At 38.5% G+C, this 27,198-nt stretch overlaps 1 protein-coding gene across 6 annotated transcripts in view; it reads left to right on the plus strand.

Annotated features, from left to right (window-relative positions):
* The window catches only part of POC1A (POC1 centriolar protein A), a 253,097-nt gene that overhangs the window by 141,939 nt on the left and 83,960 nt on the right, over positions 1-27,198 (plus strand). For 5 of the 6 annotated variants that reach the window (XM_069095574.1, XM_069095573.1, XM_069095576.1 and 2 more), the window contains one exon: positions 24,306-24,449. The exons of the other annotated variant lie outside the window; for it this stretch is intronic. In XM_069095574.1, coding sequence (XP_068951675.1) covers positions 24,306-24,449 — 144 coding nt within the window. The remainder of the gene's footprint in view (positions 1-24,305; positions 24,450-27,198) is intronic. 6 annotated transcript variants of the gene reach the window in all.

The raw sequence follows: 27,198 nt of genomic DNA on the forward strand, positions 1-27,198 counted from the left end.
AGATGCTTTATAAATATTTGTAAGATCAGTTATTGTTCTTTGAAAAGCAATGAAAAGCTTTTTAGGAACTTCCTGGATAGCCATCAACATTCACTTCTTTTAAACTATTTTATTGGTACCCTTTTAAAATATCTTTGTCACTTCTCAGTGATTCTCCTCCCCGCAAGAATCCCTCCTTGTAAAGATAATAGCTTGCATTGATATAATGCTTTAAGGTCTGCCAAGTACTCTACAACAACCCTGGGAAGTAGGTGTTGTTATTCCCCATTTTACAGAGGAGAAAACTGGGGCCTAAAGTAATGAGGTGACTTGTCCCAAGTCTAAAGCTGGATTTGAGCTCAGATCCTTCTGACTCAGAGGCCCACACTCTAGCTGTGGTGCCACCCACCTCCTTCTGAAGTATGGTTAAGCATAAACACACTCCACTTTCATGTCTTTTTTCCTGCATCAGTAAAAATTTTAATCATATGATTAGAATTTTGTTCTTTAGACCCTCTAATTCTTCCTTAGCTTCTACCTTTATGTTTGTGATTTCCACCCAAAAGCATGAGAAGCTATTGGATCTGTTTCTTTGGAATGTATTCTACCTGTCCATTGCTATATTTCAGTTATAAGTTCCATCCCATCAAGCGTCACCAATATATTTGTGAGATCTATTTTACCATCTTGTATCTGAAATGTCAATTTCACTCTATTATTATCTATATTCCGTTTATTGTTATCTGTGAGCATAAGTAATATTTCTGATCTTTTACTTTGTTGTTTACTCCTGAAAACAACTAGATTCTTTTTCTACTACTTATAATTCACACTGTCTTCCAAGGAGTCAGGTTTTATTATTTTATCCTGATAATATTTTTCTACTTCCCTTCAAGTTTCAGTTTTAAAGATCTGTTAGTCGTATCAGTGAATCTCTCTCTGCTCAACGGCTTCAGTCACATACTTCTGATTGGACATCTGAGTCAGTATGAATAAATGAGTGAAAAAAATCAGAAAAATTTTCTGAGAATGCCAATAATTAAATCTAAGAATTCATTGCCTGGGGAGAGATCACATTATTTGTGTAAACATATTGGAAATGGGTCAACATGCAGCTGTTGCTTAGCAAATTCATACTAAAATTAGGCTACATCAGGTCCCTCCTCACTTGAGAGGGAGGGGATGTGCTCCTGGAAAAAGAGAAATTGATGCATTGTGTACTGAGCTGAGGTGTGTGTGTGTGTGTGTGTGTGTGTGTGTGTGTGTGTGTGTGTGTGTGTGTGTGTGCGCGTGCACATGCATTTATGGAAGAAGGATTGGTCTGTTCTTCCTGGTCTTCAAGGTAGACCTAGGAGTAATGGATAGAAGTTGCAGAGTAGCATTTAGATTTGATACTGGGAGAAAATCCCTAACACTCAGAACTGTGCAAAAAGAGGAGCCTCAAAAGACAGGATATCTGTGGCTTTCTTACTAAAGTTCTTCAAACAGAGGATTGGATATAACTGAGTTCTTTTTTTAAAGCTGGGTTGAACTAGATGGCCTTGGAGATCTTGGGGAACTCCAAGACTATAATTGTAGTTCTTGGGCAGAATCTTATTTTCTCCAGGTGATACGGAATCTTAAAATCTCAGCTATGTGGCTTTAGGCTCCATAGTTCCTTTACGTACCTGTCTCCAGTGGCTTTGTTAATATGAGTCCTGGTATGTCTGTGTCTGTAGGAGCAGATCAGGAATTTCTTTTTAAAAAGGACTTAGCAGTGGGGTGGAATCTACCACTTGCCTACCATAGTCATAAAGTAAATGGGAAAAAAGGTAGTGTGGATTATTACTACAGAGAGGACTAATGAGATAGGTGTATGCATTTATCTGGTAAACATTAGTTGTTTGCAAAATCACACTGAATAATTCATTCTGACAGTCATTTTGAACTTAGGCTCATCCTGGTTGACCATTTACATAGATCATGGTGACATTTACAAGAAAATGGCCAAATCTCCATGTCACATTGCCATGTGGAGTTATAGGTGTAATTTCAGTGTAGGCCCCATTAGATTGTGTGTCAATATTCATCTTTAAGCATTTTTCCTTGAAAATACCTGTTATACATTTAATCCCCAAATCATCTTTTGGTGGGGGGAATCTGTCTTCATTGGTGGTATTTCCTTTTAAAGATGGGAAGGGATTAGGATTTTCTTTGTTCTAGGTTAGTATCACTGGTGGTATGTTTGATAACCAGTCTGTGATTGAATGGCTTCTTGCAGATTCATGTAATTGTTGTAGCAGAATTCAGATGCTCTTTTTAGAAACTGTGCTGAATGCTTAAGAACTCCGTGGGCACCTAGTTTTTTATCTCCACCCATGGCCATTTCTGGATAACATCTGTTTTGGTGGGAAATATAAGAAAATTCACCTATATTGGGAACTTGAGATGTTTCTAAATCTGGAGCTCTCGTTTATAGTCTTTTATAACTGATGAAAACCCACCTCAAAGCTGAGCTTTAAGGTCTATAAGACAGGCTGTTTTATTGATCAGATGAATTGAACCTAGAATGAAAGTGAATTCTGAAGAGTGTGGTGCTGTTACTGACCCTGTAAGGAAAGAACTTTCTCTTCTCATCTGCTGTAAACTGCTTCAGATATTTTTCCTTTGAGCCTTGTATTTCTTATTCTTTATTTCTGTCCAGAAGAACATCTGGAAAAGTGTTTTTTGTATGTTTAGGCGTTAAGAGCTAGACAGAAGAAAGTGGAACTTTGGTGAACTTCCTATGTTTAGGGTGGTTCAAAAGAGCCCATTGAACAAGTCCAGTATGCCAGCTCTAAAATTCCCTTATTTTTTATTGTGGGATTGAATGATAAAAGCACAGACTTTGAGGTGTCATTCTGTATGATCCAGTTTAGTAAATTCTATGTTTAGGGTCTAGCCAATTTGGCTCCAGCAGGCTCATTAAAACAAATATAACAGAAGGCCCCAAGATTAGGTTGGGTCCTACAAATTATATAAAAAGAAATGAATGGGAGATAATGGTCCCTTCTATCTCTGAAAAATTCCTATCAACTTAACACTTTTCACCATACTGCTGCGGACCTAGAATGAGCAGTTCCATCTCACATTCTTTGGATAAAAGGCATGTCTTTTGAGTACTCTCTGAACAGTACTCAGTTCTTTGGATGGAGCTATTTTCAAATGTGAGTAGAAATTTACAACTTATTTTTAGGCACATTTCATGTTGAAAAGCAAAACCATTTCCTAATCATTCATGATGAGAATAATGGGCTCTGTTTTCCCTCTGTTCTTCGTTGAATCATAGATAAGATGTAGTTTTCATCACTTGTGTCTGTGTAACTTTCTCCTGTTTTAGAATTGTGGAATGAAAAATGCTAAGCAATTCATTTGGCTTTTGACAATATTAACCTATCTATAATCAGCAAAAGATCTGGAAGAATCATTGTTTGTAGATGGGATTTAATGGTTTTCCACTTGATTAGGAACAATGAATCCCATGCTGAAGATGAGAAGGGCCTTTTCATAGGAGAGATCCTCATTCATCTTTTGAGGAGAGGTCGTGAATTATGTATTGAGAGCATCCAAAAGGTTTAGATGTGAGGATGAAATGTTCATAGTGCTTCAAAGATGATACTGATCTAGGAGTGGTATGTAATTTAATTGAACCAAAATTCATGCTGGGCATTAATTGGTATCTTTGACAGCTTCAGCAGGAGAGTCCAGGATTCTTCGAGGTAGTCTTTTATTATGAATACACGGTCAGGATTCATTTGGAAAAGTAGTATATCTCAGTAATTGTCTGTACTGCTTTAGGCCTAGGCCTATATTAGGCATATCAAAGACATAACAAGGAACAAGGAAATTGGTATTATACTATGCTTCTAGGTCTTAAAAAAGTTTTTCCAGATCAGCAGACAATAAAGCATCATTAAGAGTATCTGAGATTCAGGGTCTTCTATGTACGAATAGTGCTCTCAGTTCAGCTCATTAATAATTTCTGCTTTTTACTTTATCTTTTTTTTCCATTAATCCCATTGAAAATTAGATTAATTTTGCATCCCAGTGTCACAGTACCTTTTGGAACTCCTAATACTTGGTAGTAATTAACAGTGAAAAGCAGAGGTTATTTCCAACATTGATTGCTTTCTTTCAACAGATATGCTTATCCCTCTGCTAAATTTAGTTTCTGACACTTGACATGTTATTTCACTTAAGTATATTCACTTACATACTTATAAACACTTTAGTGGGCTATCAAAGACTTCCCTTCCTCTGCTCTGCCTCTCAGAAAGAGGTTTCATTCTATTACTGTCCTATAATCAAAACCCCAAAGAACAAATAGTTCCCTAAAAGTGCCAAGAAATGTTCTCATCCTTCAAAGTTCAAGGCAAGATGTAGTACTATCTTCCACTCTGAGCAAAAGAAATTGAGAAGCCATTTGAGTTGAAAACAACACACACTCCTGATGAATTAAAAGGGATGTGTTCTTGCTTTAGAGGAAAAAGTAAAAGGAGATCAGATGCTAGGACAGAGTCAATAAATGTTCTTGTGTGCCTGCTCTGGGCTGGGTCTTTGGGGTAGACAGAGGTGAATGACATTCTGCTTTCATGGAACTTCTCAAAGTCTAGTAGTGGAAAGAAGACTCAAACACAGATAATGATAATACAAAGTAGTGTAGAATAACATTTCACACATGGTGCTTTAGGTTTGCAGAGTACTTTTCTCATAGCATCCCTGTGAAATAGAGTACAGCTATTATTATCCTCATTTCATCTAAAAGGAAACTGAGGGACAGAGAACATAGCTAGTCATTGTCACAAGAGATAACCAAGAGTCAAACTTGGGTTTCCTGAATACCAGTCTCTCTGCTACATCAGATTTCTTTTCAGTAGTACATGAGAAGTACATTTTCTCATAACACACGAAAAGGTCATAGAGAGTTGGGGGAGAAGACTTTCTTTGTGTGATAACTCCTCCCAGGTTTATATCATCTCTTCCTTGGTAGAAGTGCAGAAATCTGGTCAGTGTGGTATATGCAGTATGCATTAGTTGCAGTTTAGCTACTCCTTGAATTGCACCTTTTTTCGTTATTCCAAAGAGTGATGTGTCACTGGTAATATCTCTCCTGGTCCTGAACAATAACCATATGAATGCTTTACCCATTCTCTTCACGTTTTTTTCCGTATATAAGAGTTAAAGACAGCAGTTTCCTGTGGTAGCTGGGTAGAGCTGGGATGATTGTGATTGTTGAGTGGGGGGTTGGTTATTAGTGTGTTTTCAGGCCTCATTTTTGAAGACTTTAGAGCAAGAATGAATACTTGAATTGGGTGCCTGTTTTAGAAAAGCTCTCTCCTTTGCCCTAGCTCTTGTCCTTCACTTTTGTTCAATATTATAAAGATAGCATTTGAGCCGAACATCTCAAAGCAATGGGAAACACGCACACATAACACCATGTGCCATTCATTTATTGTGCAGCCCTTCCCCCTTTGCTTCAGTGCTTCCCAATCAGTTAATATGCACTGCACATTGTGTAAGATATAGGCTAGTTTGAAGTTGACTGACCCTTTTGTAGTGATCAGTTAAAATGGAACCATGGCCTACCAGTCTCTGTGTGCTAATGCACTTCAGCCTGAGGGAGTTGATGTGTATGTGCTGCTCTCTAGTCGCCTAGGTTCTGTGTTTAGGGGAGGAAGTAAAAGGGAAAGCAAAAGCATATCCCAAAGGGGCAATTATTTGGTCATTCATTGTCAGGTGAGGTGGCCTTATACAATATAGGTATTGTGTGCTTCTGTATTCACAGTGAATATTTCTGTCTCCTTTGGCTTCAGAGACATCAGAAATCCTTTGAGTAGACTGAAGAGACGAGTGTCATTCATTCTCCCCCTTTTACTGTTTATAGCAGGTTGTCAGGACAGTTATGGCTAAACCTCCCCATCCAGAGTCAAAAAAAGAGGACAGTGACACATACCATTGATTTGGTGCTGAATGGAACTTTACAAAATAAATCCTTCTTTCCTTTTTGAAACCATCTCCAGGCAGACCACTGAAATGGTTTCCCCAAAATGAACAGATGCTTTTCACTCCTCTCACTTTCTCATCCTTGCTGCACCTCCTGTTTTCAGGCCCAGTTTGTTCTCTCTCTGGATTTAGTTCAACATATCCAAATTTGCCAAACATTTATTAAGCATCTGCTGTGTGCAGTGCACTGTGTTTGGAATTACAAAGAAAAAACAAAGTGGTTCTTAAGGAATTACATTTTTCTGTGAAGGTTGAGGAGGGGCAGTAAAAACACTAACAACTGGGTGGCATTAAGAGAGGCTTACCATGTGATGTGTCCCCTGAGCTGAAGCTTGAAGGAAGATGAAGACTGATGTGGAGGAATATGGGAAATGGTCTTTCAGAATCAGTGGAGGTGGGAAATGTAGTGTTGAGTTTGAGGAATAGTTATTTGGCTTGAGCATAGCTTGTGAACGGCAGACCTCCCTCCTTGTGCTAGTGTGGATTCCTTTCAGTTACAGGTTGTACTAGATGGCCTCTGAGTCCCTTGAGCTTTCAGGTTCTGTGATTTCTATGGGTAGTATGAAATAAAGTTTGAAGGTAAGGTTGATGTTCTTACCAACTCAGTGAAGGCCTTAAAGGACAGATGGGAGATTTGCATTTTATGTAAGAGACAGTGGGAACCACTGGAGGTTTTTGTAGGGTAGGAACCTTTGCTTTAGAGGGTTTTTTTTTTTTTTGAGCTTGTGTGTATAGGTTCCCGAGTAGAATCTTCACAAATGTGGTAGACAGAGAAACTGTTTTTGTTATTCTAGGTATTTGAAAATTTAGAATGAGAACCAGGAATCCAGGAGAATCGGTGTACCTAGTATTCCCTGATTTTAGCAGCATTAAAAACAGTAAAAGAATGTCCTTTCAGGTGGGATCATGGTGCCATTTTGCAGGTGAAGGTTAAAGCTTACTAAAAGGTAAGTGGAAATATCTGGATTGAGACAGCTGCTTCCAAAATCTTGACTTGTAGCAACTACTGTGCATTGTGATATAGTGGAAGAATTGGGCTAAGAAGTGATCTGGATTTCTAGTGTCTGATCTGACATGAATTAACTGTGACCTTGGGCAAGTTCCTTCCTCTCTCTAGGTCTTGTTTTCTTTTCCCTATGAAATTAATAGGTTGGACTGGTTCCCTAAGGGCTTAACCAACTCCAAAATCCTCCAAATAACACCTTTGGGTCAATCTTCTTGCTTTCTGAATGACACTGATTACCAGCACATGGATCATATTTGTTGCCAAACACATTTTTTTATACTTAACATATTTCCAAAGAAAGAGTTTGGCTTTATACATGTTGTCCTTGAACTTGTCAGAAATACAAATGTAAATAGTTAGATGTGTTTTTTTTTCTTTTACTCATGATGAACAGGCTTGTTCATTAATGTATTTGTTCTGTTAGAAAATATAGTAGAGCAAGCCATGACCAAACAGTGTTAGAGTGCAGAGGAGAAAAGATAGTCTTGCCTTTATATTGGGAATATCACTTGAAGCTAATGAGAATTCACCCCCTTGCTGCTGCCTGATGATGTGACTTAGTTAGCTTTTAGAGTAGAGGACGATGAAAGCATCAGTGAATTTAATTTTAGCATGATTTGAAAGCTGAGGCTTTGCTTGGACTTGTCCCAGATCAGAGGTGCCCATGAAATTCTAGCAGTTAAATATGTGTGTATGTAGAGATGATTGCACTCTCCCTGCACCACTTGATGCTGATGGACAGGCCTGTCATCATGCCTCTGCCTTCTGAACCTGGGACCATCTGGGTTGTACAGCAGACGTGTTCAACTCATGCTTGGATGTTTCCCAAACTGGATTAAAATATAATTAGGAAATGTTTAACCAGAAAAAAATAAAATTACACTATAATGTTAATTCATGATTTTCTAAGTTAATATGTGTCCTGTGGAGAAAAGTTTCTGTTTGAATTTGACTGTTGTTACTGTTATTTAGTAACACTTCTGCAGTGTACTTCTTTGCCACTTGCCTTCTGGTTTCCTCAGACTCCTTTCCTGTTCAGCACCACCAGCCCAGGCTTTCCAACTCTCATTTGCTCTTTCCTTTCTCCCTCTGTATGTATTCTCAATTAGTGTTCTAGGTTTTGTGTTTCAGGATCTTGCCAATCCAAAGCACCTCTTTTTGTCTCCAGCAGAGAGTGGTGGAAGCAGATTCCCTCAGTAATGATCATTCTTCACATATTTACACTGCTTTACAGTTTTAAAAGTTCCCCATCCATTCTCAGATTTTTTCTTGTCATAGCCTTGTGAGCTAGATAGGCAAGAAACTAATATGCCTATTTTATAGAGAGAGAAACTGTGATTTAAAAGAAGGACTTACCACAATGCAAGTATGTAGCAGGAGAAGGCCTCAAAGTCCTAGTCCATTGTTATTTCTTCTGTACCCTGGATTTAGTGATTAATTGATTGATACAGACAAGAATGGTACCGAATGAGAAGACATTGATGGATATACAAATGAAGGGAGTGCATACATGGAAGGGATAACAGCTATATTGGAGGAGTGAAATAATAACTAATTTCTATAAAGTTAAAGGGTTTACAAAGTGCTTTCTTCACTAATCCCGTAAGACCAATAGTACAAGAAACATCACATCTATTTTATAGGTGAAGAACTGAGGCCAGAGAAGTTAAGTAATTTGCGTCTGCTCATATAGCTAGGAAGTGTCAGAACTTCCCATAGAAATGAAATCAGTTGACAGAGTCTCATTTTGATTATGTGGGTTAAGTTGTATTTGGTTATAGTGAGCTATTTTTGAATAGCTTTAGTCTAAACTGAATGTAAGGGCCCAGAAATAAGATATAATATCCTTTAACTATGTCACACCAGTGATTCATTTCAACCTAATAACTTTTCCTATGTTCCCTTGATCAGTTGGTTAAACTCTACTATTCTTTTTTTTTTAAATGAACTTGGCACTTACAAATACATACAAATGAGCATTTCCATATACAAAGTAGAGCACAAAGAGATGATTGTATATATATGAAATCATGAATCTCTATTCCATACTACTTGTTTTTTTTTAAAAAATCAGTTCAGTTCACTATTTTCAAAACTCTTCTGCTTGTGTGCTACCTTCTGAACCCTTCTCCTACCTTCTCTAAATCCCTTTTCTTCCTCCTTCCAATTTAAAATGGGAGGGAGGAGAAGAATTTTAGCAAATTATCATGGTCAAGCAAAACATTCAAGCAGTATTCATGTCCAAAAATATATGTCACTTTGAGTCCATTGCCTCTCAGGAGATGCCTAACATGTTCATTATAGATCCTCTGGAGATGTGGTTAGTCATCTCTTTGATCACAATTCTTAAGTCTTTCAAAATTGTTTTTCTTTTTTTTTTTAAAAGCAATCGGGGTTAAGTAACTTGCTCAAGGTTACACGGCCAGTTATTTCTGGGTGTGGTGCTGAGTATCTGAGCCCGGATTTGATCCAGGTCATCCTGACACTGGAGCCAGTGCTCTTACTCACTGTGCTACCTGGCTGCCCCTAAAAATTGTTTTTCTTTGTACAATATTGTTTTCATATGAATTGTTCTCTTGGTTTTGTTGACTTCACTCTGCATCAGTTTTTACTTCCCAGGATTTTCTGAAATCATCTCTTGCATAATTTCTTATGACATAGTAATATTTCATTACTTTCATATACCACAATTTATTCAGCTATCCCCTAAACTTCTGTTTCTTTTCTTCCCCCTTTTTAATGACCCCTTTGAGAACAGAGTTTGTTTTTCTTGTGTGACTACTCCCTCTGCATTATCATTCTCCTTCTTAACATTCCCTTTCCTCATCCCTACCTGCTTCCCCTCTGAATTTAATGTATTTCTGTATCAAACTATGTGTGTTTAAGCCTTGTTTGTCCTGTTCATATGTGACTAAGGTTCATCAAATGTCTATTTTGTCTATTCTCTATTTTTTTGTCTACTCTTCTCATGTACACCAATTATGAGAAATAGTATTTTACTCCTTCTTTTCCCCTCCTTTTTATATTAGTGTATTCCTTTTACCAGCTTCCTTTTCTATTCCCTCTTTTTTTGGGGGGGGAAGGCAAGGCAGTTGGGGTTAAGTGACTTGCCCAAGGTCACACAGCTAGTTAAGTGTCAAGTGTCTGAGGCTGGATTTGAACTCAGGTCCTCCTGACTCCAAGGCCAACATTCTATTCACTGTACCACCTAGCTGTCCCTTTATTCCTTCTTAAAACCATTAGAACAGAAACAGTTCACTCCTTAGGTCTTCTATTTTTCTTACTTAACTCCCTCAATGCCTTTTGAAAATATTAAGGTTCTTAAAAGGCACTTCTTTTCTTCTTCCCCCATTAGAATGTTAGCAGTACATCATCATAAAATTTAAATTGCCCAAGAGAATTTATATTTTTAGGTTTCTGGCATGCTGCTGTATTTTGAGTGCTTATAGGCCTTCAGTTCTTGAGCAGTAGCAAACCCGGTAAAGATGACTGGGGACTAGACAGTGAACTAGGAGAAAATCGGCTGTGCTAGGTTCTAAATCTGTGTGTTCAGTCTCAGAATTGTTATTGGATGTGTTGCTGTGTGAGTGAGACTGTGTATAGTTTTGTTCTTTTCATTTCATTGAAAGGAAAGAATCTTTGGTTTGGGGCTTTATAAAGATTGGAGGGTGTACCCCTTGTCCTCTAATGATGGTGGGTTCTGATTGAATTTTTTTTCATTGGTTACCATGGAAAATCTATCAGAATGGTTCATGTTCCCATGGGGATTATCTTGAAATTAATTTCTTTGAAGGTCTTTGCTTTTTGAATGTTGCTCCAGGGTTACTAAAGAATGTTTTCTGTGGTTCTCAGGAAAGCCTCTTGTGTGGCCATGAAGAATGGTAGTCTGAATTTTTCATGGGTTAAGAAAATAAAAGACATTAGCTTCCTACTCTGAGCGCCACGAAGACGCTGTTGGCAGAAGAAGCACAGAGATTGAGCTTCTTCATTTCCTTGGACTTCAGTTGCAGCAGGCACTTTGGAGCATTGATTACCTCAGAAATATAAGACTTGTCCTAGACCCAGAAAACTAGTTCTGACTGCCATACATATCTTGTGGAAATTGGCGACCCACACATTTCCATTCCTTGGCAGTAGCTTTGTAGACAGATCTGGAAGAAACTGTGTAGCTTACCTCTTAGTGCAAAAGGCATCCTGGGAATCAAGCCGACTGAGCGCCCTGCATGAGACTGATGCTTCCTTTGAAGAGGAGGAGACCTTCCACTGGATGTCACTGTTCTCTTTGTAGACAGAGCTGAGCTAGCACTTACCTCTGCCGGGAATGTGCTCCACACTGCTCATGTTGCTCATTGTGCTGCTGGGGAGATGATGGAACCGTTGTTTGCCACAGCTAGGGACGATTTCATTATCTAGAAAAAGACATTTCTATGAAAAATTGAGAGGTTTCTCTTAGAGATTTAGTGAATGATATGGAGTAGTGTTGATGCCTTGAGCCTCCAGTAGTATTAGCAATTTGGCTGTTCCAGTGGCCTGAAGTGTGTGTGTGTGAGGTTGGGGTGGGTGAGTGGTGTTTCAGTTGACTTCTAAAAGGTGACTGTAACTGCCCCTAATTGTTGTTTTTGAGGAAACTGCTTCTGCCCTCCATGGTGTGAAATAATAAATTTAAAAGACTTGGAGAGAAGTTCTAGGGTTTTCAGTGGTTACTAATGCATGTTTCTCTCTCCCTCCCTCCCTCTCCCCCTTCTCCCTCTCTCTCTTTCAAAATGGCCATCTCTTGTTCTTGAGGTTTCATTTCAAGTCCAGTAGTTACAATGTACAGCCTTCAAGTGGATACTATAAATAAATCACTTGTGTTCTTCTTTGTCACTAGGAGTTCTACCGTATTCCAAAAAGATGTTGATTCTGCCTACTATCTTAGTATTCCACTGCCTCTCACATATTCCTGAATTCTGTTAAGCAGATGTTGTAGTAGGCAATTTACTGGCCAATACACTTAGTGTAATGATACTGGATAAATAAATTATTCATCTAAAAAAAACGCTAATGCTAGAGCTCAGAAGCATTCCTCTCACTCTCCTCCCCCCACCACACACATTCCTTTTTTATTTCGAGATTGTAAAGAGTGTGGTTATTTTTATTTTGATGTGTTCTTTGTGCTGTTTACTCTGTTATGATCTTGAGGCTAGCCACTGGGTTTGGTTTACATGTTCAAAGAGCCTAAGGTAGTGTTATGTGCATAATAGGTATACCATAGGACTTTTTTTTTATGATAATGAATCTCGAGATAAGCTGTTTGAACATTAATCAGATAGTCTAGCTTCTAATTTATCCTAATTTCTATAAAATCCTCTCAGTTTGTATCTATTTCCTAAAGATCCAGCAATGCTATTTTTATATTTAATCCCAAGATGATCTCAAAACAGTTATTCTCAACTTTCCTTTTGTATGCATATTTATCAAGAGGATATATCAGTAGACTAATAGAAACCCAAGAGCATTTAAAGAATGAATTCATTAGCTCTCAGTATGCCTCAGATGGCCTTATAACTGTATTTTGGCTGTGTTCCGTGCACAAAAGAGAATATTGAACACTAATGCTATTTTCTTTGACTTGCTTCCCTGTAAACACACAGCCCATTTTGTTGGGGGTGATCAGCAGTCTGCTTTGCTGTTTGCAGGATGTGGTGGACATTGGTAGGTGCTTGGGCTCACCTAATGACTAGTGCTTCTCTAGTCTAGAGGTACAGGCAGCAACCACTTGACATTAAGGTGTAGTTGATTGCAAGGTTACATAGGATTAGGACAGAGTCATAGTAGAGGTCCCTCCCTCTTATTCCCTGTGTGACCCTAGGCAAGTTTCTTCACCTCTACCAGCTCTCACCTATAAAAGAAGCAGGAGGTGGCTAGACTAGATGACTCTTGAGGTGTGTTTTCTATCTCTAGAACCATCAGACTGATTCCTGTTCTCCCTCAACCATCACTGAAACTCTTAGTACCCTACCTTAAGTACATACATGTCTCACCTTTATTTTTCACTGTACCTGACATTTAGTAGGCACTTAATAAATGCTTGTTGATTGTTGTTTAACTATGCCACAGGACAGTGCTCAATTTTAATATTATTCTTTATAACAACTTAGAACTGAGGGACCATTGTGAACTGAAGCTTGTTTTAACTGAAGCTTCTGTACCCAGGGGAGGGGCTGAAACTTGTTCTGTATAGAAACTATCTAGAAATGAAGTAAGAGCTTTACTAAAGTTTTGGGTTTTTTTTTTTTTTTTGGTAAAAAAAAAGATTGGATTGTGTTCTTTTGCTACGCCCAGAAAGCTTTCCGTGACTCTCAGTGCCAGTTTAAAACTGTTCCTGGCCTATTTCTATATTGTTACTATATCACCTTTTTTACCTTTTCCATTGTGGTCCTAATTATTTCATTTTATACTTGCAGACTACTTTCATACCATTTTAGTTCCTTTTTCCTGCTGCTTGTGATAATTTTGGGCTGAGGTCTCTTTCAGATGTAATCTTTCTCTTTCAATTTGCCGTAGTTTGTTTAAAAACTCACCTCTTGTAGGGAAAACATTCCCTGACTGAAAAATGGAATGGTCTGCCCATTCTATGCTAAATCCTCACTCTGGGAAGTGAGTTCTTAGACCTGCTATGGTCCTAGACCCTCGTTTATTGTTCTCTAAGGCTGACTATTGGGGTGACTCAATTGTTGATAATATCCTTCTGACTAAAGGTCTTGGTTTTAAACTCTGGGAAAAAAAAATTAAAGAGAAAAAGAGGGTCCTGATTGCCAAAGTTTGAATAGTACCTGTCATATCTAGCAGCATCAGTTTTTTGTTTTGTGGTTTTTAAGTTTTCTAGTGATTATAGATTTAGAGCTGTAAGGGTTCTCACTTATATAGTGTAGCCCCTCTCCCTTTTTGCAAATAGGTATTTAGAAAATGAGGAGGTTAGACTAGATGACCTCTGAGATTTTTTTACAACTCTAAATTTATGATCAACAGAAAAATAATTCCTTAAAAATGTATAAATTGCTGCTGCTAGACCAGATGCCTTCTTGTTCCTTCATTTTTCTCTTCGCATCAGACATTACTTGTGTTCATAGTTTTGCCACCAAATACATCCTACAGGGGAGTGGTTTTAGAAAAGGGCTAATGAAATAGCAGGGTTTCCCTTTCCAAGTTTAGTGTGTAATAACTGCATTGTAGGCTCAGAGACTTGATGTGAACTGAGGCTGACTGGGTATTTTAATTTGAATGCCATTATTGACTCACCACTACACTGGCTGTTTCTTCTTTGGAACCTGGTAGGGAAGAATAAAATGCTCAAAGACACTTTCCACATTCATAAACTAGATAAAAACCAAATTCCAACAACCAGTGCTCACACAGAAACTCATGCATTTATCTGCTGCCTTAGGAGAAAGCCCTTGGTGTTACTGAAAAATCAGATGATTTAAAAAAAGCAGTGTCTCTCATAGGTTTAGTAAGTACTATGTTTAGAATCAGAAGTTTCCTCTACTTTTACTTCAAACCAGAATCCTAAATCATAGGGCTAGCATGAGTCCCCAAAATCCTTTTGGTGACTCTATTAAGCAAACATATCTGTGGCTTCTGTTTTGGGTTTCTATAGAATTAGCTTTTACTCAGAAGAGGCACTTGGACATTTTCCTGTTGAAGGAGATTGTGTTTAATTTCCAGGAGGAATGGGGTTGGGGGGAGGGGAACATGTACATTTTTTACCAATGTCCCAAATCATCCTGTTAGGAAAATTTTTTGTTTTTCTTTTTTTTTTTTTTTTTTAGTTTTTGGTAAGAGTAATTCTCCTGAGGTAGGATTTAGAAGTATGCACACATCTTACCTCCCTTTCCATTTGAAAAGCTGCGTTAGATCAAGGATTAAATTGTAGTCAAATCTTGGCAGAGACAGATGTGGTGTGTGTGTGTGTGTGTGTGTGTGTGTGTGTGTATATGTGTATGTATGGTGTACATCTATATCTGTGTGTATACATATGTGTATATATCCCCCTTTCAGTTTTATATTTAGCGCAAGTTTGGAAACAAAATTGCATGTTAAAGTGTTTTAACTAGGAAGTTACAAGGATTTGAATGGCATAAAACAGTATTTTAAAAAAGGACACTGAGAACCTTGACATTGCTTTTCTTCCCTTTTCCCTGGCTCAAGTGTTGTGAAGTGTCTTTCTCTGTTATATTGTTTTGTGCTTGGGGCCAGACTGGGGATTCTATGTAAAGGATAAAAAGAGAAAAATTCCCATGAACTTCTATTTTTTGGCTAGACCTGTCAGCAGAGCCTGAATACATTGTTTCTATATCATATGCAAATAGTGCTTGAGTAGCTGATGTTAGACCTTAAAATACTTTTCCTCCTTATAAATTGTGGAAATGTGGTGGTGGGTGCTTCTCTGCCGTGCTAGAGGCTAAATAAGGTGTTAATAACCTACTTGGTGCACAATGATTGGTTTCATCACATCATCGCTTCCAGTGAGTAACTTGCACATTGTATTGCTAACAATGTCTTTACATTTTTCAAGCTACAGCAAATTACTGGCACATTTAAGTTCCTTTTTGAGGCCTTTGCTCATGACATTTGGTGCTGATTATAGTTTTCCTGATTGTAGTAGTCTGAAACTTTATACAGGATTGATACATTTAAGCAAATAGATTTATTAGCTAATTGCTGATACACATGCTTTTATTGGAATGCTTTATGACAGAGTATGAGGAAAAATACTGGTTTTGGGTTTAGAACACCTAGGTCAGAATTCTGGCTTTGTCACTAATTCTGTGACCTTGGGTAAGTGATTTCACCTTTCTAGTCCTCAGCTTTCTCTTCCATAAGATGGGTTATTGTAATGATAATGTTCATATTTGTGTAACTTTTAAGGTTTATCAAATTAGATAGTAGATGCAGGAGAGCTGTGTAACCATAAATTGCTATATAACCATAAGTTGGTGCTAGTTTTTGCTTTATTTTATTTTATTACCATTCTCCTCATGGGAAGATGCTATTTGTGAGTAAACTCGAAGGATAAAGGTGATTTTTTTCTGATTTTCAGCTCTTACAAACTGTGTTTAGAATGCAGATCCTTCTCACCTCTAACTTGTAGCATCCGGTGCTTCCATCGCAGCACAAATGATGTGTTTCTTCTCAAGGCTTTCCTGATCCTCCTCATCATTAGTGTCCTTGACTTATTGAAATTACTTTTAGAACCCGTTAGAACTCTGTGTATTTGTGTCCATCAAGAACTGGAGCACCTTAAAAGCATGGACTGGAACATTTTTGTTCTTGTATCCCTAACACAGAGTAGGCACACAGGTAAGATTTGAATTGAATTGATTGAATTAGCCACTTAACCACTTTGTATCCATAGTACTTAGAACTCGAGCTTCTTTTGACTAGGTTTTTTCTTACTGGTAAGGACCTCAAGAGTCTCCAGTGATCGCTTTGGATTTTATACAAAAATTCTTTCAACTGATAAGTTGAGTTTGTAAAAAGATTTCACTTTCAATTCAGCTGACATTTATTAACTGCCTACTATGTGCTAGGCACAATGTACTAGGGATACAAATACAAAATTGGCACAATTCTTGCCTTCAAGGAATGTAGATACATTCTTCTGGCAGATAGGGTGGTATGGGAGATATACCATATACACAGATGAGTAAATACAGTAATATATGGGGATGGGTGCTGTCAATTGGAGGGGTCTTAAAGGAGGTAGCATGGGAGCCTGGTGCTCCAAGAGTGTGTTATGACAAGTCACAGCATCCTTGGCATTGTAGACAACGTGTCTAAAGGCCTTAAGGCAGGTTTGGCTAGAATGTAGAAGGGCAGTAATATGCAATCAACCTGGAAAGATAGAATGGAACAGATTGTGAAGGGTTTTAAATGCTGAGTAAAGGAATTTGTATTTGATCCTAGAGGCTGTAGGAATCCCCTGAAGTTTCTGTGCCCTAGGAATATCTGTTTGTATCTATGTCCCCACTGTCTTCAGCCCTCATGGGTAGTGGAATTATATGAGGGGACTATTGCAGGACAGACTGAAGAGATGCTTTTTCAGTTTAATAATTTGCTTTGGTCTCTCCCCAATTGTCTCTGGGTTCAGATAAGTGATATCCTGACAAGAAAGGAATTAGGGAAATTTAGAGAAGAAAAGAAGCCAGATCCACCATAGTATTGTGGTAGACTTGAAGGAATACTACACTTACATTAGCATACTTTGATTAAAATTATATTGATATTAAATTTCCTTTTACATTTGAGTTCAGAAGACCAATTTTGTAAGTATAAGATGGGGAGAAAATGGCTAGAGAGCAGTTTGTCTGAAAAATATGGACTGCAGCCTTGGTATGAATAAACACGTTGGGCAGTATTGTGGCTAAGAATGCCAATATTACTTGAGGTTTCATTAAAATAGTTCTGTTGCCCTCTGCCATTGTCAGACCCTATCCAAAGCATTGTGTTTAGTTCTGAGTATTACAAGAAGACTTCGCTGTCTTCAGAAGTATTTGAATGGATGCCATGTGACAGAGAGGGATTGGACCTGTTCTGTTTGGACTCATAGGGCAGAAATAGGGATAGCTGGAAATGTCAGAGAAGCAGACTTTGACTCAACCTAAAGAAAAACTTCATAACAGAGCTATTCAAAAATTGAATGCTTTGGGAGGTAAGGGGTATCCTCCTTCACTAGAAATCTTTGAGCAAAGACTGAATGACTCTTAGAGATTTAGTAGAGAGGATTCTTTTTTCTGGTACAGGTTAGATTAGATGGGTTCTGACCTCCTTCCCTCCCTTCTTCCCTCTCTCCCTTCCTTCCTTCCTCCCTTCTTTCCTCTCTCTCTGTTTCTCTCTCTCTCTCTCTCTCTCTCTCTCTCTCTCTCTCTCTCTCTCTTTCCCTTTCCCTCTCCCTTCCTTCCTGCCTTCCTTTCTTCTTCCCATCCTTTTCTGCTGCTGTGATGATTTATCCCTGTAACATATTCATTTTGATTTTTGCCTTCTTGCCTTGCCTGGTAAGGCCTGATTCTCTGACTTACTACCTGTATAACTATAAGCAAGTCGTCTTCTCTCTCTTGTCCTCAGTTTGTTTTCTTAGATGACCTCTAAGCCCCTTCCTGCTCAGAAACCCATTATGTGCACCTTTCTTTTCTCCTGGCTGTGGTGGTCTCTACTGGAAGTGCTCAGAAATGTCGTTAATCTTTAGGTTTCCTGGTATGGAATGGAAATACTGTGTTTGTACTTGACTACCGAATTTAGCTGCCATGAAAATACCACAACAAAGGAATTGTCTTACAAAATTAATTTTATCTGTATCCATTTGGTTCTCTAGATTGCATTCATTATATCTTTTTTGAATACCTGTTGTATATATCACACTGCTCAGAGGGTGCTTTTGGGAACATAGTGATATGTTGAATAGGGTCCCTTAGCATTTAGCTAGTGAGATAGAAGACAGATACATGTAATCATAGCTAAAGAAAAAATAAGAATTAAATTAAGAAAACAGTTGATGGAGGCCTAAGTCTGGGATATATAGTATATTTGCATGGAGAAGATTGTTCAGTCCTTGGGAGATAATGAAGTTACGTAGAGAGTGTGTAGAGGGAGAAGAGAAGAGTATCTTAGACAAAACCTTGGAGAACACCTCCAATTAGAGGGCATATTGTATATGATGAACCCCAAAGGAGAGGTCAACAAGTAGGAGGCAAATGAGGATAGTGTTACAAAAACCCAAAGAACAGGGAGCATACAGGAACAGAGAATGGTTAACAGGATCAAAAGTAGGGTCAGGAAGTCAAGAAGAATGTAGTCTGAGAAAAGACCGTAAGATTTGATAATTAAGAAGTTCTTGGTAACTTCATTTAGAGAGCGCAATTTCAGTCGAGTGACTAGATCAGAAGCCATAATCTGATCCTGGAGTCCTTAAATTCATAAAGGGTTGAGGAGTACATGAAAAAGAAAGGAACTCAAAACAGCAAGTATAGACTTCTTCAAGAAATTTGGTTGAGAAAGGGAGGAGAGATATAGGACAACAGTAATCCACACTACCTGACTCTGAGTCATGGATCCAAGATGGACTGAGGACAAGATTTATACCCAAGCATGACATTCTAGGAGCAGTTGAGCATCCTAAGCTGTGTGCTAAACAAGGAGCAAGTTCAGAAGCAATCGGCAGCTGTGTGGCTCTGACCCCAAGAGCAGAGCAAGGTCTCTGTTCCAGCTTCCAAACCAATCTGGAGCCTGTGGTAGAATAACCAGGACCAGGATCCTTAGGCTAAGGGGAAATTTGCAGTTTTGCCAATCTGAAATAGAAGAACATTTATCAGCTGGGTCATAATGGCTGAGTCCGGTAGCAGTCTACTGGCATTCCAAATAAGATAGATCCACAGGCTTTTTCTCCAGACCCAACCCCAGATCAGGAATTCAAAGAGCTTAGACCAAAGGGGCAGTGATTGGACTTTACCCTACATCAGACCACTTTGGAAGTACAAAAAGCTTGCAGGTCTAGAGCCTGTGCTGTCTTTGAGATCCTAGAATAATCAAACATTTAGTACCGCCTCTAAAATAAACAAATAAACAAAAATAGCATGATTAGTCCAGACATTCCCTCCAGAAATATGTAGAGTCTAAACATAATATAAAGTCTGAAATTTGGATGTGGACTGGAAGAATAAACAAAGAATTCCACCATAAAAAGCTATTCTAGTAGCAGGGATGCTCAAGAAAATGTTTTCAAAACATTTACAAGAAGAGGCTCAAAGAAAAATGCAGTTTGGGTACAAGTTCAACTAGAATTCCTGGAAATACAAAGCAAGTATTCGGGGAAAAAAACAAACAAACAACCAAAATGGTTTTTAAATGAAAGATCACCAAAAGAAACAATTGGAAAAGAAATGGGAGTTGTGATGGAACAGATTGGAAAGAGAATTAACAGCTTGGCACAAGAGAAAAATCTTGCCCAAGTAACAACCCCCCTGAAAATTAGAATGGATCAAATAGAAGTTAGTGATTCCACAAGTCGTTGAGAAATACTAAAACAAAGTTGAGACTGAAAAAATTTGGAAGAAAATTAAAGGAACCTCATGGCAAAAATAACAACTATGAAACTGTTTGAGGAGAATACATTTAAGAATCATTGGATTGCCTGAAAATTGTGGCCAGAAAAAGATCCTAGACATCATATTTCAAGAAACCATAAAAGGAAACTTTCCAGATCTCTCAGAACCCATCACCTCCTGAAGGAAACCCCAAAGGAACCCAGAAACATCATAACCAAAATCCATAGCTTCTAGGTCAAAGAAAAACTATTGCAAGCAGTCAGAAACAAAGCATTTAAATACAGAAAGGCCAGAATCACACATGATTTAGCAGCTACCACTTTAAAGGACTATGGAGAGCTTGAAATGTGATATTTCAGAAGGCAAAAGATACAGGTTTACAATCAAGAATAACTTGCCTTGCAAAACTAAACATCGTCCTTCAAAGGGAAAAAATAGATCTCTAATAAAATAGTGGACTTCCAAGCATTCCTGATGAAAAGACCAGAGTTGCATAGAAACTTTGACGTGCAAACATAAGAATCAATAGAAACACAAAAAGGCAAACACAAACAGAGGGGATTAAACAAGGATAAACTGTTTACATTCTAATATGGGCAGATGATACATGTGTCTTCCCTGAACTCTGTCATTATCAAGGGTCATAGAAGGAATCTATAGATAGACAGAGGGCCTGGGAATGATTCTGTTATGCCTTGAAAGAAGACTAAATTGGGGGAAGAAAGGGAGCCATAGGTTAGGGGAAAATTATCTCGTATAATTGAGGTGTTCAAGTAGAAGTCTGTATAATTAGGAAGGGGTTGGAGGGAGCTGGTGATATTTGATCCTCTTATCTGAACTGCTCAAAGGCAGTAAGGATATACACAGAATTGGGTACAGAAATACATTTCACTCAACAGAAGGGAAAGAAAAGAAGGGAGGGGGACATTTAGAGGGAGGACAAATTAAAGGAGAGGTTAAACTTAAGCATGAGCAAAAATATAGCAACTCTCATTTTGATGACAAAGAATTGGAAAATGAGGGGGTGCCTGTCAGTTGGCTGAAGAAATTATGTTCTGTGAATGTGATGGAATATTATTGTGCTATAAAAATGATGGCAACTGGAGGTTTCTTGTTGGTCTGAGGATTCTGACCTTGGTGATTCCACTGCAGATTAAGCTGGAAACTGGATTTGAGATCGTACACCATCTTCCCAGTTCCTCAGGAGTCATTTTTAATTTCTCACTATCTCTTAGCCATCATATCCAATCTGTTGTCAAGACCTGTCAATTTTACCTTTGCAGCATCTCTCAAATGTGCCTCCTTTTCTCTCTTCTGACACTGAGACCACTCAGATTCAAGTCCTCATCACCTCATGTCTTGATTATTGCAATACTTCTGGTGGGTCAGCCTGCCTCAAGTCTCTCCTCACTCCAGTCCATTCTCCATTCAGTCATTAAAGTAGAGGTCTGACCATGTCCCCATTCTCCCCCCAAAATGAAACTTGAATATTTTCCTATTGCCTCCGGAAACAAATAGAAACTGACATTCAAAGATCTAGCCCCCTCCTACTTTTCCAGTTTTCTTAGACTTTACTCCCCAGTATATATTCTTTGATCCAGTAACCTTGGCCTCCTGACTGTTCCATGCCCAAGACACTCTATCTCTTAGTTCTGAGCATTCTCTCTGGCTGTCCCCCATGCCAGAAATACTTTACCTCCTCCACTCTATTACTGACCTTCCTTGTTTCCTTTAAGTCCCAATTAAAATCCCACCTTCTATAGGAAGGCTTCATAATCCTTCTTAATTCCAATACTTTCCCCTCTATTAATTATTTCCTATTTATCCTGTACAAAGTTTGCTTCCTATGTATTTGTTTGCATGTTGTCTCCTCCATTAGATTGTGGGCCCCTCGATGGCAGGGACTATCTTTTGTCTCTTTTTGTATCCCCAGCACTTTAGCACAGTACCTAACATATAGTAGGTGCTTAATAAATGTTTTTTGCTTTTTTTGCTTTTTTGAAGGACAATTGGGGTTAAATGACTTGCCCAAGGTCACATGAGTAGTTTTTGTGTTAAGTGTCTGAGACTGGATCTGAACCCAGGTCCTCCAAGGCTGGTGCTCTATTCACTGTGCTGCCTAGCTGCCCCCTTGATAAATGTTTGTTGTTTGATTGATTGCTCTGCTCTTGGGGTCAGAGCTACACAGCTACTGATTGCTTCTGAACTTGCTCCTTGATTAGTACACAGCTTAGGATGCCCTGGTTGCTCCTCACCCAAGAATGCCACCTGTAGGTATAGGTCTTTTCCTCAGTTCACCCTGGATCTGTGACTCAGATTTGGGTAGTATAGGACAGAGCTTCCAGGTTGAACCTGTTCCTGTTCCCTTTACAAGTTTTGGGATCTTTATGCTGGATCTGGGACCTCTTCTTGCCCTGGTGCTAGAATGATTCAAGCAGCAGGTTGTGGCCAGACTCTATCAGCAGAAATGTCAGTTTCCTTGTGCCAACCTGGACTGGAAAAATGACTTACTGTGATTTTTTTTTGTTGTTGAATCTCCTGAACAAGATTTGGTCTGGTGCATTTTCTAGATCTGTTTGGAAATGTGGGCTGAAGGGCAGGGGGAGTTTGTGCTTCTTCCTGCTACTCTTTCACCTTGACTTCACCTCAAAGAGCAAATTTAATTAAGCGGGCCCAGAATCAGCTGCCTTCATGTAGCTGGTAAACACCATGCTTTGTGGCCTATCTGAAGTAAGACTTAGGAATGAGTTAGGATAACATATATACTAGTTGTGTTCCAAAAGTTTGTTTGGGTTGTGAGTGCCTGGAATGCAATGCATTTTCCATATGTTTCTGAGTACAAGCAGTATTTCAGTAACATTGTCAATTAAATTAAACTTCTGAAGGGCTAGCCCAGGAATCTCTTATACAGAAAGGAAAAAATTAGGATGCTGGAATGACTGCATCTCAATTTTTTGGCCACTGCTAAATCTTCCTTTCTTCTCCAGCCTCAGATGCTGACTGCTAAGCCAGAAGGGAACATAGGAATGTGGTGGCTTGTGTAATGGATAATGCAGTAGACTTGGAGTCAGGAATATCTGTACTCAAATTCTACCTCTGCTGTCTCTTAACTTTGTGTTGATGGGCAACTCTGAACCTCAGTATCTTCATCTGTAAAATGAGGATAAAACCTACAGTTCCTAATTTACAGGACTGTTGTGAAACTCAAATGAAAGTCAGCAAAGTGTTTTTGCAAACTCTAAAATTTTATGTAAATTCCATTATCATCATCATCATCATCATCTGGCTCAGGAGACCCCCACTGTAACATAGGTGATATCCAACTGTTAACATATATGGAGCTCTATAAAACTAGGAGTGCCTTTGCCTGTGTGCTTCCTAGAGGCCATATTTATGACCCCTATGAACAGGTACCCATTATAAAATAACTGTAGCAGCCACATTAGTATATTTTAGGGACTAAAATGCCATGGAAAAAAAATAAGAATTCTCTCATGTTGCCATGAGAAGGTCCCAGAAGTTACAACTGAAATGAGACTCCCCTGGTGATCCTGACTCCTTATACTCTGGTCTAATGTGATCATACAGAGACACCATTGTTTTCAATGAAGGAGGGGAAACCACAAGTCCAGGAAAGCTTAAGCTGTTCCTAAGATACTTTGTTTATTTCTGGATCCCACAACTATTAAAGAATTGGAGAGGATTCAGAGGAGACCCTCTGAAGTGGTGACAGGGTGGGAGGACCAAATCTGTGAGAAGAGTGAAGTAGAAGGAAAGGCTTCAGGGAAACCTAATAAGCAGAGACTGGTGATCAAATGTTGATGCCAGATAGCCAAAAGCACTTGAGGGAGAGCTTCTCGGTATGAGAAACTGGGAAGCAGTCTAACCACTTGCAGTTTCTCTTTGAGGAATAGGTTGTCATCTAACAAACATAAAAGTGGGTATGGATCTGCTTATAGCTCATGTATGACATTGGCTTCCCTCCTAGCTGTACACCTGATTTTTTTTCACATTGGAAGACTACCGTTGTTTTAGGAATGAAGATTTATGGGATGTGGAGAATCTGACATAATGAGGGAATGTTGGATTCCCATTTTCTGACATTTTTTATATTTGTATTTTTTGCTTGGTTTCTTTTGAATTATTTGAAATATAGATGCACCTCATCCAGTTTATGGTGGTATTGAATAAGGAATGACTTTTTCTTTTTCTAACAGCCAGAAATGGATTTCTCAGAGACTTCCCTCAGAATGAAAGCTCAGGATTCTATCAGGAGCCCACAGGCAGATGTAATAACCCTTCCCCCAACCATTACCAACACCCTGGAACATATCGTGAGCCAGTTGGATGTCCTCACCCAGGTAGGAAACAATTTTTTATGAGGGGAGAAAACTGCATTTAGGCTATTAGAAGAACAGTTTTAGACTCATCTACTTTAGTGAAATATTTAGCAACTAATAAACCCCTTCCCTCTTTTCCCATTTCCTAAGCTCTGTATTTTGTAGTGAAAAATCTGAACCCTCTGAGTTGAAGCACAACATAGAGTACCCTACCAGGATTCATAAACCCTGGATCCTTGTCATGAGCTGAGGCTAATCCCTAACTCAGTAACAGTGACTGGTGGATAGAGCCAGTGCAGTATTGTGTGACTCAGACTGAGCATTTCCTCAAAAGAGATCAGTCAGAGGGAACTGGTGTGCAAGTCTGCCAAAAGGGAAGTCCAAGCATCATCTACCAGACAATGAAGTCAGTAAACATGGGATTCGGCAGAGCTTGTTGCCATCAGTGGCACTGTTGGGTCGCTCAGTAGCCTGAAGGTCGCTGCCAGCCATTAAAGATACACTGCTTTCCAGGGCCACGCACAAACTGTAGCTTGTACTGTACAGTTCTAGCGGTGGTTCTGCTTTTTAAATTGTGTGACCTTGGGCAGATCCCTTTCCGTGTCTGGGTTTCAGTTTCTTTCTATGCAAATTGAGAGAGCTGAATTAGATCATCTCTAAGGTCTAATTTAGCAATTCTGTCATTTTCCCAAATCTCACAAGCTATGGCTTCCAACTCAGTGCATACTGTTTTAAGCAAATGTACCTTGGTCATGATGGATGTATGAGTGAATTCTATAAAATGTTTAAAGAGATACCAATACTTATGTCATGCAAATTATTTTCAAAAGCTGAAAAAGAAAACAAGCACTGCTTTTGAGAAATGGTACGGGCCTTAGTGATCATCTAGTCCAACTTATATACAAAAGAATCTCTGATGTAACATACCTGACAGGTGGTCATCTAATCTCTGATTGAAGACCTCCAAGAAAGGGCATTTCACTACCTCTACAGACAAGCCACTTCACTCTTGGACAGTCCAAAGTGACTAGGGTGGGGAACCTGTGGCCCTGAAGCCACATGTGGCCCTCTGGGTCCTTGGGTGCAGCCTTTTGGCTGAGTCCAAGTTTTACAGGAAAATCCTTTTGTTAAGGGGATTTGTTCTGTGAAATTTGGGTTCAATCAAATGGCTACACTAGAGGGCCCCATATAGCCTTGAAGCTGCAGATTTCCCACTACTGGGCCAGACAGAACTAATCTGTTCTACACATGATAGTCCTATAATTATGAGGAAACAGCAATCTTATCTCCCTTGCATCATCTTTTCTCCAAACTAAATATTCTCAGTTCCATATATGTCATGAACTCAAGGCCCACCACCATTCTGGTTGACCTCTGTACACTCTCTCTAGCTTATCATTTTACCAGGCTCCTTTTATTATGAAGTAAATATAGTCCTAATACCTAAACCTAGAAGTTTAAAGCTAAGTTATTTATAGAGCACCATCACTTAAGTATATCAGTACAAAACTTTTAAATAAAATACTAGCAAAAAAGACTTTTGCAACAGTCAAGTTGAACTTATCTCAAGTGTGCAAGGATGGTTCAATATTCGGAAAACAATTGACATAATTAGTCACGTTAAAACAAAAACAACTAAAATCACACGATTGTATTAATAGATTTTTTTAGCACACATTTATGCTATAAGCCTAAAAATCCTAGGCATAGAAGGGTCATTTTTGGAATGATTAAATATATATATATATATATATATATATATATATATAGCCAAAAGCCAGTATCATTTGCAATGGGGAAACACTAGAAGCTTTCACAAATATAGGAGTAAGGCAAGCTGCCACTTTCCTTACTGTTACTTGACATAGTTATAGAAATTCTAACAGTAAGACAAGAGAAATTAAAGATATAAATATTGACAAAGAGACGAAGTCATTCTTATCTATAGATGTTGTAATGGTTTACAAAAGCAAATAGACAACATTTTCCATGTAATGTCTGGCATTCGACGCTTTATAGACATCTTATTTGATTCCCACAACAAACCTCTGAAGTAAATAGCATTTCCCCTATTTTGTAGATGGGGAAACTGAGATTTAGGGAGTATAAATGACTATCTCAAGCCTGAAGCAGGCTTTTAAACCCAGACCTTTTCAGAGTTCAAGGCCAGTATTCTTTCTTCTATTTGCTTTCTTCCATGCTGAAAATTTTAATTTTGTGTCTACCACTTTACTCAGTATGGCTCTAGCTGTCACTTAATTGTTTTTAAGTTCCTTAGGGTGTTGTGTGTGTGTGTGTGTGTACAGTATAGTATATGCATGTGTATTATATAACTCCTCCTAAATACTAAATATTCATCTAATTGACTGCTAGGGACAGACTGAGGGTGTGTATTTTTTTAAACAAAATGGATAGATAGATTTTCAATTTGAGTTAAAAGCATTTTGGATTAATTAATCATTAAAATAATTTAATAAATTAAATGCTCTGGCGTGTGCAAGATACTGTGTTAGGTACTTGGGGGATACACAAAATAAAAATGATAACCACTCTTTGTCAATTGGGGAAGCATCATTTTGGTTTAATTTCCACAATCATTTGTTAGATACCTCCTGAGTTCAAGACACTGTGGTAGGCGCCAAGACAAAAATGAAACAGACCCTGCCCTTTTGCAGATGTAATTACAAGATGTACACAAATAAATATAATAGAAAAGAAATTGAGGTGTAAGAGAGTCCTCACAACTGGGAGGCTTTATCCGAATTGAGCT

This window comes from Petaurus breviceps, unplaced genomic scaffold, assembly GCF_028583685.1.
Source record: "Petaurus breviceps papuanus isolate PSGF00001 unplaced genomic scaffold, PetGlider_PUasm1.0 227, whole genome shotgun sequence".
NCBI lineage: Eukaryota > Metazoa > Chordata > Mammalia > Diprotodontia > Petauridae > Petaurus > Petaurus breviceps.